The following is a 12,278-nucleotide window of genomic DNA, read 5'->3' on the forward strand; positions in this document are numbered from 1 at the left end:
AGCGAGTGAACTGATTTATTTTATTTTTTCTGCTGAATATGAGTTTCCTGCATACTAAGCCTAGCCCTTGTCTGTTTCATTCCCAGTGATTAGCTGTCTGCCTCTGGGCTCACTCTCTATATAGACACGTGTGCTGTAAACTTGCTGCAGCAGCAAATGTGAAGGCGAGCTGATTGACAGCAACCTGTCACAGGCCTCACTCAGAGCTACAGACAGACAGACAGACAGACAGACAGACAACCTACAAACGTTCCACATCTTTGCAAACCAGCGGCTGTGCACCCATCCTTTATTCCTTTAAGGGAACTATCACTTTAATCCAGAAGTCCAACTTCTACCCTTTAATATTTGTAGTCATGGTAACACGTTCATCTCAGAATCATCTTTTAAAAACAAAGATTTTTTTCATCAGCTGATGTGAGATCACCATGTGCTATCATTGTAAGTCAACAACCTGAAAATGCTAAACAACTGATGTCTGTTAGCAGGATCACTTTAAAATTATTTCACAGATTTGGAAAATTTAGACCTGGGGTGTCAAACTCAGGGCCCGCGGGCCAAATCTGGCCCGTCAGAGCCTAACTTTCGGCCCGCGTGAGCATTTTATTTGTACTTCAGTACATTGTGTTTTTAAAAATTACAACAAAACACAAGTTACTTCCAGATCTCTCAGTCCCTCCCATTTAATGTATTTTTATGACACTCCTCAATATATATGGGGACATGTAAATTCTCAGGCTTTAGTCACATGATTTTTTAAATTTTTTAATCGCGAATCATTTATGAGAAGTCTTTTTTTTTTTTTTTTTCAAACTGCCCTTTCTCCAAAAATAAATAAATGCTTTTTTTCTTTTTTTAAAAAAAAAAAAAAAAAAAAAAAAAATGAGTTACTAATATCTGTGTCACGCAAAAATCAAAAATCAAATTCAAGTCATGTTGAATCTGCTTTTTTATCCCCCCCAAAAAAATCATTCAAATGTTGTATGTAGCCCCCAAAGTAAAATAAGTTTGATATAGACAATATAGAGAATATTTGTGCTTGGTAAAGATTTTCTCTTTCTGAGTATTTTTGTTTTACAGTAAGAATACTTATTTTTAAGATTTTTTTTCCAACTGTTTCAAAGCTTCATTGAACCAGTTGTGAGATGTGTTTAAATACACAGACATGGCTGACTAATAGTAGTAATAGTAGTAGTTTATTCGGTCATTTCATTCCATTAAACAAACATTTCCATTATTTTGTGTACAGCACAACCAAAAGGGTTTAGGCTGAAGTTAATACTTTAATACGAGACAAAAACACAAAGATTTACAATGAACAATTTCAAGTGTCCAACAAAAGAGAAATACACATGTGTTTATAATCGTTATTTTTACATACATTTCAATATTCCAATATATATACATTTTGTTTTATGCTATTTTATCTTTAAACTAAATAATGTCATCATTGAATTCATTTCATCCGTTATGGATCTATTAAAGTCTTTTCATTAGTTACTTTATTCATCCTGAGCTTACAGTATATATTTTTTGATTTATAGTAGGTTTATAGATCTTTTTTGAAAGCTTTGACTTTAATTTCTCTGTTGATACCAGCAACAATTGATGCATTTGGCGTCATCTGGTGGTGATGCTGGGAAACGCTCCTCCTGCCTCATTGTTGGATTTAAAACTATATATTTAAAACTAAAACTCTTTTCACATGTTTGCATATTTTCATTCCGATTTAAATCCCAAAGCCCCTGAAAGAGGTTTGTCCAAGCTGATTTAGATGTATACAAAGGATATGTGCTTGGATTCATACATCTGAACGCTTAGTTTTGAGCATACACAGCATTTTCTGGATTTCATCATACAGTAAACAGTTAAACGGGTGCTATTTTATAGATATAGTGTTTTTGTTTTATATAGTGTATAATGTAGTGCTTTGAATAGAAACCCAGTCACGTTTAAATTGTTCACATAATGTGTGAACAATGCTGAATTATATATATTTTTATATAGATTAAACCAACTACAGGTTGTTTTCTTTTAGAGTGATGTACCACCTTTCTCCACAGGGAGGCGCTGTTTCTTTATTTTCTATGTCACGAATTAAAAAAAAACAAATGTAATGCTTTTTGTGTTTAATGCTTTTTATTAAGCCTAAAACAATCTGGGAAGTTAATATTTTACTTTCACCCTAGACAGAACAAGACAAAGGTTGTTACAGCAAAATCTAAATATAAAAATGTAATATTTACACAGAAAACAGTGACTGTAAATGTAAAAAAAAAAAAACTAAAAAACATCCTCCAGCAAATATTTTATGGTAATGTTGTATTGACATCTCTGCAGATAATTTATTTATTTGGAGTTGAGCAACAAAGTATTAAATGAGAGTGTTATTTATATACTTTGCCCTCATGGCTGATTCCTTATCAGTACTGCTGCGTCTGGCAGAACATGACATGCAGAATCATGCTGGGAAATTTACCAACACACAATAAGGATGTGGACTCACATTAACATCTTTATAATTATTCTATAAATGATCTTGTCAATTGTTATTATACTCTTAATTGTGGGAAAAGTCTGTGCAAATATAATAGAACAGATTAGCGTATGGGGCCATATAATGTAATATTGAATTTAGGTTAAATTAAATTCATATACTATATTTTCTATATTCATCTTGGCCTGCATGCTATAGCTTGTGTAGAAATGTTGCATATTTTTTCTTTTATTATACCTGTTTTAATTCAGTGCCACGAGATTCCTGTGATGTATTAAGGCACAATTTCATTGAAATTACAAACTGAATTTGTCTAAATTGAGACTAAAAATACAAACAAACAAACAAAACTTTACGCTATCCTTCAAACAGGTTAGGAGCCAAAGATGAAAAGGAGATTTTAAAAAAAGATAGGACATAACATAAAGGAAGCAAAACTATGAATATGTCTTTATTGTGGGTTTAAGGTATTTTTTGTTAAAACCCAAAATAACTTTTCAATCATTAATAATTTCCATTTCCATTGACAACAAATTCATATTTGCCTGGAATAAGGATATCGTGGTCAAATCTAAGAGCGTTAGTTACATTTTTATTTATTTTTTTGTTTTCCTTATATTCAACCAGGTTAATCATTGAGAACCAATACTCATTTACAACAACAACCTGACCAAGATGTGTAGCAAACATATAAGATGACAAAGTGTTTTCATGAAAAAATATTTCATGGGTAAGGATGTAAAAAAACAAAGAATTTCCTTTGCCACAGCTTTAAAAGTAGTGGTTGAAGTAAAACAATTGGACGTAAATGTACTGAAATGCACATGATCCTCATGTGTTTGTTATCTGATATTATATCAGTGCTACAAAGACATTTCCTACATGTGGAAGCAGCTCAGTAACGTGCAGTGCGTCTCAGCAGCATCCTATCTGTAAATGAAAACTCAGATACACCCTAAGTTATGACTCTGGCGTCCAAAGGCCAAGGCAGCACAGAAGGTTATTCCAACAGTATAACAGCCTGGAGTGTCCCTCCTTCTCCCAGTGAGATAGTGTGTGTGTTTGTGGATGGAGCTGAGGACGAAGAAGAAGAAGAAGCCAAAGATGTCTGCTCGATTCCTCGTAACCTTGCTGGTCGCGTCCTGCTCTGTGTCGGCTCAGTCAGACGTGGAGAACCGAGCCAGGGAGTTCCTGCAGAGGTTTGACATTAACGCCAGTGCCCTCATGTACCAGTACTCACTGGCGTCATGGGCCTACAACACTAACATCACAAAGGAGAACTCAGACAAAGTGGTGAGTGTTTCTTTCCATGCCTGACGTTCGTCATGTATGCTGACGACGCAACTGGTTCCAACGTTAATGATATCTCTAATGCACTGGTAAAGGAGCTGGGTGAGGTTATGAGATGGGTAAATAATAATAACGTGATTTTAAATATTGAAAAAACTAAATCTATGTTCATTTGAATTTGAATGTATTGATGATTTAAAAGGGGCAATAATGCACACTAATAAACAGACGTGCTGTAAATGAGCCAGATTTGGCCAAAAGAGGCCAGTTTTCATCTGGTGTCCCTGGCCAGCTTTTAAAAGGCAACCTAACATGTAAAAGGTATTTAAAAACAGAGAGAACACAACATGACAAAAGAGAACAAGTATGACAAAGAACAATAATTACTGATAAAACAAAGCGCCAAGCCTGAACTTAAACTCTCAGAATTTCAACACAGTTCAAACAAAATAGTAAATCCATACTTAACACAAAATAAACAATGTACAAAAATCTAAATAAGATAAAAGACCATCAGTGTGAACATATTTGGTGGTCAAAAGGCCATGTTTTTAACTGCAGAGAAAAGGAGGTGTACTGTATGTGCCAAGTTGCCTGATGTGGTCTGGTATTTGATTCCATTCCTGTGAAGTCTTGACTGAAAAAAGCAGTAATTGGAAGTAAACAACGGCTGAGAAATCCAACTAGTTTCACTCTTAGAATGAATTGCTTGGCAGTAAAGCAAGTCATCAAAATGAAGCTGTTTGGCATCACAGTGGATCAGCATCTATCATGGTCCAACCATGCAGAAAATGTTCTAAATAAAATGGCAACGAACATTGCTGTTATTCGGAGATAGGTGTCTTTTATTCCCCCACCAACTTTGATGCAAGTGGTAAAATATCTTGTGCTGTCTCACCTTGAGTATTGTTCAGTAATCTGCTCTAAATCTGATTTAAGTAGTCTTCAAGTTGCCCAGAACAAGGCTGCTTGCCTTGCTTTGAGGTGTCCCTACAGGACCAGTATCATGCACTGCCAATTAAAATGATGCATTATAATTTACTGATATTTATAAAGATCATTTTAACTGGCCAACAGAGATCATTTCAAGAAAAGATCAAATACTCCCATCATATCCACTTGTACAATACTCGACTTGCTTCAAACTCCAGCTCAGTAACCGTCACCAATCGTCCTAATACCAACTATTTACAAATGTCTGTCTTTTTTTAGAGCTTTTCACTTATAGAACAAATTGTGTATAAAGACTTGAAAGACATGTCAACTTTACATATATTTTAAAATATATTTTAATGCATTGTGTAATGAAAATGTGTCTTGATGTACCTTTTTATGTAATTTTTCTGCATATTTTAACTGTCTTTATTTTTTTCTGTTCTTACATGTACTAGAATCTTGATTATTATTATTTTTTATGGACCCGAGGAAGATTAGCAATCACCACGGTGGAAGCTAATGGTGGTCCAATGAAGACGTAAATAAATAGGATGTGTGTGTGTGATTCTATGCAGTCAGAACAAGGCCAGATTTGGGGTGCTTTCTACGCTCAGATGTCCCTGGAGTCTCAGAATTTCCCTATTGACCAGATCACAGATCTAGGGATCAAACTGCAGCTCATCTCTCTCCAGGATAAAGGCACTGGTGTTTTATCACCGGATAAAGCTTCTCATGTAAGATCATTTTAAATTTGACTCTGTTACATAACTTTGAAATCTGTCATTTCCACCGAACTCCCATGAAGCCATCACTATCTCCCTGCACAGCTTTCTAAAAATAGGAAAGTATGAATTTTTATTTGTTTTATTTTTTATTTTTTTAATCCTGTCTGTAGCTGAATGAGATCATGAGTAAGATGAGCACAATCTACAGCACGGCCACGGTGTGTCTGATAGACGACCCCTTGAACTGTCAGACTTTGGAACCAGGTACGCTCAGTTAATTAAAGCTGGTTATTGTAATGTGTCTGCATGCTGCTGTCAGCTAAAGTCAGATAATGCCGTTTATTATTAACACAGCCACTGTGCAAAACACAGGTTCTTTATCGAGTAAATCATTTTCTAAAGAGAAAAAATATATATATTTTTCTTCTTTTAAAACAAGCAATGAATAGTTAAATAACCAACAAATATCTAAATAAAAAAAAAAAAGCAAATTGCTAATCAGTTGTATATTAAAGGTTGTAAAAACTAACAAATTAAAGTCTAAAGATGACTTGATTTACAAACCGAAAACTTAACAGACTGACGAACCTGGAAGACATTATATATTAGACTTTTATCTATATTCAAAATAATAATTATAATAATTCCCCTTGGGATTAAGAAAGTATCTATCTATCTATCTATCTATCTATCTATCTATCTATCTATCTATCTATCTATCTATCTATCTATCTATCTATCTATCTATCTATCTATCGATCTCTACATAATAAAAACAATGCATAGACAAACTCACAGTGTACAAACACTGCTTTAAAATGAGGGAGGGAGGACGATGAGGGAATGAAACACACCTGAGTGATAACAGGTACACACATATACTGTACAAGACCAGAGAGTGCTGGAACAAAGCATACATGTGTAGTCAACCACAGACAATGACATGCAACAAACTTTAAAGAACACGGAAACTTAATTTGAACAAGACTGAAAATGAAAGGCAAACCTATAGAATTATTGACAAAACAAAAAAGAATCTTATGTCACTTAAAAACCTGCAAAATTGTCTGCAAAATAAAGAGAAAACCAAACCCCACAAACTATAAACATGAATCTGGTCACAGGAACAACTTTGATATTGATATTTTTTCTTTGTACTAAAATTACTTTATTATTACTATTCTATGTTTGTATGTTGTTTTTTTTTTTTGCAAGTTTTGAAGAGCAGTCACCGTTTTTTACCTTTTATCAATTGAAAAAGTCTGAGAACAACATGAGTGAGTGATTCAAACTGTTGTTGTGCTGTGCGTTTTCACAGGCTTGGAGCAAGTCATGTTCAACAGTAGAAACTACTCGGAGCGCCTGCATGTGTGGGAGGGGTGGAGGAGGGAGGTGGGTAAGAGGATGAGACCGCTGTACGAAGATTACGTGGATCTGAACAATGAAGCTGCTAAACTCAATGGTAACAAATGAACAAAAACAAAAAAACGTGGGACCAGAAGTTCTGAGCACTGATTATAAAGTTTTATCAAAGGACTTCTGGGATAAAAACTAATAGTGTTGACTGTGTGGAGATAAAGCCTGATAGCACGTGCTCAGCCTGATAAGCCGCCTGAGGCCATGTGCAGCTTCTTATTAAACCCTCCTGTAGTCTGCTGAGTCACTGAGGACCAACAGGAAGTGTTGTTGATTACATTACTGTGAAGTAGAATTCCCTCATAGATTTCATGTTTATTTGATGGTCATTTTCTCTTCTGGGGATTGAACGGAAAAGGTAAAAATTGTGTAATCCCTGATCAGAGGTGAAAGTAATGGATTCCAATTAACTCGCGATACTGTAATAAAGTTGCTTATATGGGTGATTGTACTTTTTTGAGTATATTTCTAAATCAGTAATTCTACTTGTACTTGAGTAAGTTTTAAAAGAAGTAAAGAAATTTGTTACATTTCTACACCCAATCGTTACATTTTTTTCTTTTCAAATAATCAACGGACATTGTGAAGCTACAAAAAAATGAAATGACCAGACAACAATCAAATGAATCACATCATAGCCGCCGACAAATCAGATTAAACATAATGCATTGCGCCAAAGTGTAGCTATACTTAAACCCTGAGATTTTTTCTATTTTGAATTGAATTATGATATATATATATAAAAAGAATTATACATTTTGACAAACCTTTTTTTTATACAGATGCCTTTGTGGAAAATGAATTTAGTTCCATTTGTGCAACATTTGGTCTCTTCTTTTTTAAGTTTATACTTTTGAATTGAGCTACTTAATACTTGTACATGAATATTTTATGTATGACTTATTTGTACTTAAGTACAATTTAATTCAAGTGACAGTACTTCTACTTGAGTAGGATACAGTATATCAGTACTCTTTACACCTCAGTCCCTGGTTAGGAAACAAATGACTGGGATTGTAAACGTAGAAGTGTCACAGGTATACATTTTTTAATATAAAAATAAATTATTTTCAAGAATAATTTAAAATAAACAGTTTGACTCTTTTCTCCCACTCTCACACTTCTATATACAGGCTTTGAGGACTATGGGGCGTACTGGAGATATAACTATGAGACCATTGAAGAATATCCTTACAATTACACCAGAGACGAGCTCATGAATGATGTGCGCTCAATATACAAGCAGGTGCGTTCCTTCCTGTCCCTTCTTTTAACAGACTGAAATTGAATAACATATCTAACGATTATCTAATGATAATAACCAACTTCCATAGATCATGCCTTTGTACAAGGAGTTGCACGCTTATGTTCGAGCCCGGCTCATGGAGACCTACCCAGAACACATTAAACCAGACGGACCTCTGCCAGCCCACCTGCTGGGTATGTTGGAAAAGAGTTTTGGTCGAATGGCTGGGAAGCACAATGCCTTTCTCTGAAATTGCATTTGTACACCCTTTCCTCCAATTTCATTTTTCTTATACATTCTTGGAAGCCAATTTCAGCCATAGAAACCTGCACAGTGTCTTGCAAAATACAGTGAGCCTGATTTAATAAAATCCCAAGTAAAGAGCACTAAACTGAATTGGCATGTAAAGATATTACACATATTATTTGTTTACCTGTTGTGGGTGACTTACTAAGTTTGTCTGCGCAAATGACAACAGGTGCAAAAGTGGTGTTTAAAGAGTAACTAAACAGCAAAACCACTTATTTTCATTGACCTTTTAGTCAAAGTATTTTTATTTGGCAATTTTGTTTCGTAAAATAGGTAAGAGTGACTATGGGTGAAATCCGGCTATTACAATAAAGCATGGGAAATGTGGGAGAACAGATTGGCCACAAACACACATTTAAATTTGAAGCCATTTAATTGCGGGTGTTGGTAGAACAGGCCAATGAACATATTCTTGAATAACAATATCTAAAAAAAAATGTGACTATAAAGATATCAGTGAGATAGTCAATATCGTTGGAAAAACAAGAATAAAGTCATGAAAAGATAGACAGATGTAAAGAAGATAGCTTGTAAATATTATTGACGATACATTCATTACAAAAATGTTGACTCACGCAGAAAGGATCCATTCTTTTTATGGAACTTTTGCTCCTCCAACAATAACTGCAGCCATCTGTAGGTAGAGCTGTGGCAGTTAAGACCTGCCTGTAAAACGCACTAAAAAAATATGCAAAAACATCCCAATCGTTTCTAGGTTTGCTAAATCATGTGTGCTTAAATTATCTATTTCTTTCTGCTTTCCACAATATTGTGGGTGTTTCAGCAAATTACATATTTATTACAGACAAATATGCAAAATAGATTGCTCGTGTTCTTTGAGTGTTTGGTCCAGTTTGTAGATCAAGCTCATTTAGTGCATGTTTTTTCACATGTAAACCTTTAGAAATTTGGGCCATAAGGGCACATTTGATGTTTTTCTACTTGAATTTTAAGCAGTGATCATTGATGATCCACTCAATGTTTGCTGCCTTTCTGTCATCTTGACCCCATCTACTCCTTCTTCTCTGAATTCTTACATGACACAGGTTTTAGGCCTGGGAACTGTTTCTCACTTCCTTCAAAATGCTGTGATTCAAAATAGCTTCTAGAAACTAAAATCTCACACAAATCCAAACCATCTATTTCTAATCTAGTTTGTGATGCTTGTTTTGAAGTTTGAACCCGAGCAGGAGGATTGGTGTTGTTTAACTGCCTTTATATTTGACCATAAATTGGTTATTGATCTTTATGGTAAAGACAGTTCAAAGAAGAGATGTTCCTACACTTCATCGTTTCTACTCAGAGCTGATAAGTGTGTCCCTCTGCCGGCCATGTCCCTGTAACACATCACATCATTAGTTTAACTAAGCTTGTGATGCCTTCACCAGTTTTTTCCCCCAATAATGCTGCCCTTTGTTTATATTCACATTTATGTGAACACTATTGTAAGGTTTTCTCTAGCTTCTTCAGGATCTTTTAATGAAACAGTTCAGAGGACAGATGACAAGAGTAATACTATTTCTTAGTTGTGTTTATTCTAATTAGTCACAAGTAAAATTTAGCAGACCTGCTGCTCCTGCAAACAGCTAACACGAAGGTGAGAACCACAAGCAAGAGTGTATATGTTTTGGGTATTTTTGGGGAGTCTTCTTTGGGCTCTGGGAAGGGGCGCGTACAATGGGGAGGCTGGCGCAAACATGTTTTGGCTGATTTATCACCATGATCCAGTCCCTCCGACTGCATCATGACCTTGGGGTTATGTAAAGAATGCACGAAGAGTGTATGTTGGAAACCAGTATGTAGCTAAAGCAACAGAGGTCAGAGTGTCAGAGTCTACAATAGACTAACATTGAAAAATACAGAACGTAAGGAAATAGCATTCACTGTACTGTTGGAATGATGTGTCATTCTGTAAAAACCACAATTGTGTTAAATCTTGTTTTTATTTTTATAAGGTGACATGTGGGGAAGATTCTGGACCAACCTGTACCCACTGACAGTCCCTTACCCAGACAAACCTGACATCGATGTCAGTAAAACGATGGTGGAGCAGGTACAAAACAGTTCTAAAGTTTAGTAGTATATTTACTGTACCTGTATTACACAACCAGCTTGACTTATTCACGACTCACTAACTTGATTTCAGGGGTGGACAGAGGAGAGGCTTTTCAAAGAAGCAGAAAAGTTCTTTGTGTCTGTCAATCTCTACGAGATGTTTGACAACTTTTGGAATAACTCCATGTTTGTTAAGCCGACTGATGGCCGTAAGGTGGTCTGCCACCCCACAGCTTGGGACATGGGAAACAGAGAAGATTTCAGGTAAGACTTTTCCACAGAGCTATCAGTCGAACTACTGGATTATTCTGAGTGGAGATCAGTAGATCATTGTGAGTTTATGAGTGTCATAAATTTGCACTCTTGGATACAGAAAGGCTGTGAGTCATTCTTTCCTCTTGATAAGGATAATGAAGTACTTGGCAGTAAAATATACGTTTATTCTACTTCAGCAGATTTGACATTTTTGGAGGGTCGACCAAATTCAAAAAGATGATTAGGGAGGATCATATTCTTCAGATTTTGATTTCAAAAGAAGGATAAGGAGCTGACTCACACTATCAGTGGTGACATGCAGACTTTTTACTGTGATGTCAACAGGATTAAAATGTGCACCAAGGTCAACATGGAGGATTTCCTTACTGTGCATCATGAAATGGGGCACAACCAGTACCAGATGGCCTATCGCAATCTGTCCTACCTTCTGAGGGATGGAGCCAACGAGGGCTTCCACGAGGCTGTTGGGGAGATCATGTCACTCTCTGCCGCCACGCCAAAGCACCTGCAGAGCCTTGGCCTCCTGCCTCCTGACTTTGTCTATGACAATGGTGCATTTGACATTCTTTAAACGGCAAATGTTAAAAACAAGTCTCTCTCATACTGGGTAGAAAGCAGGGTACTCACACTTCACCTGGATCTAACCTCATGTTATCTGTCTCAATCACTTTAATTATCCTGCTTTAAATGGTAAAATGTTAATTTCATTTAATTTTAATGTTAATCTATGGACTTTTAAAGATAACATACGTTGGGATCTGGTTTACAAGCATTTTTACTTTCTATGTTCTAAAACCACTGATTCTCAAACTTTTTCGGCTTCAGTAGCCTCGTTCTCTTATTTCTGAATCTAAGTACCCCCTTTGTCCAACATCAACATTTTGCACAGAATACTATAAAAAAACAACTATAGAGCATAATGATGGATAAATCAGTGATAACACACATTTTGAAGAATCTGATTTTGTAAATAATTGGAAATAAACAGTATTTAGTGCCCCCTGAATAGATTATTTTCTTTAGTTTGGCCAGAGCGCCACACGCTGGCGAAGGGCCTCTTGCTCTCGCGGTGGCCACACTACAAGGGAAGGGGCGGAGCCTATGCGAATGCCACGTGCCCGTCAGTGACCAGGGACCCTTGTCATGTCATAGGCATACCCCCACGCTTTCCGAAAATGTATGGTACTCAAAAAGGGGGAAACATTGTTATTGGGTTGCATTATTATTCTTTGTTTGTTTGTTTGTTTGTTTGTTTGTTTGTTTGTTCCTTTCTTTCTTTCTTTCTTTCTTTCTTTTTTCTTTGTTTCTTTCTTTCTTATTTCTTTATTTCTTTCTTTATTTCTTTCTTTTCTTTCTTTGTTTGTTGTTTGTTTATTCTTTCTTTCTTTCTTTTCTTTCTTTCTTCTTTCTTTATTTCTTTGTTTGTTGTTTGTTTGTTTGTTTGTTTGTTGTTTCTTTCTTCTTTCTTTCTTTCTTTCTTTCTTTCTTTCTTTCTTTCTTTTTTCTTTCTTTCTTTGTTTGTTTCTTT

The 12,278-nt window shown here is 35.6% G+C and overlaps 1 protein-coding gene across 2 annotated transcripts in view; it reads left to right on the plus strand.

The window, feature by feature from the left end:
- The first annotated feature begins 3,478 nt into the window (after window positions 1–3,478).
- Window positions 3,479–12,278, plus strand: part of ace2 (angiotensin I converting enzyme 2) — a 14,869-nt gene continuing 6,069 nt past the window's right edge. The window contains exons 1-9 of one of the 2 annotated variants that reach the window (XM_028442079.1): window positions 3,479–3,790; window positions 5,299–5,457; window positions 5,619–5,712; window positions 6,767–6,910; window positions 7,998–8,110; window positions 8,199–8,304; window positions 10,375–10,472; window positions 10,566–10,738; window positions 11,075–11,301. In XM_028442079.1, coding sequence (XP_028297880.1) covers window positions 3,566–3,790; window positions 5,299–5,457; window positions 5,619–5,712; window positions 6,767–6,910; window positions 7,998–8,110; window positions 8,199–8,304; window positions 10,375–10,472; window positions 10,566–10,738; window positions 11,075–11,301 — 1,339 coding nt within the window. In that variant the 5' untranslated portion in view covers window positions 3,479–3,565. The remainder of the gene's footprint in view (window positions 3,791–5,298; window positions 5,458–5,618; window positions 5,713–6,766; window positions 6,911–7,997; window positions 8,111–8,198; window positions 8,305–10,374; window positions 10,473–10,565; window positions 10,739–11,074; window positions 11,302–12,278) is intronic. The other variant, XM_028442074.1, reaches the window with a different exon arrangement.

This window comes from Gouania willdenowi, chromosome 3 (genome assembly GCF_900634775.1).
Source record: "Gouania willdenowi chromosome 3, fGouWil2.1, whole genome shotgun sequence".
Classification (NCBI taxonomy): Eukaryota; Metazoa; Chordata; class Actinopteri; order Blenniiformes; family Gobiesocidae; genus Gouania; species Gouania willdenowi.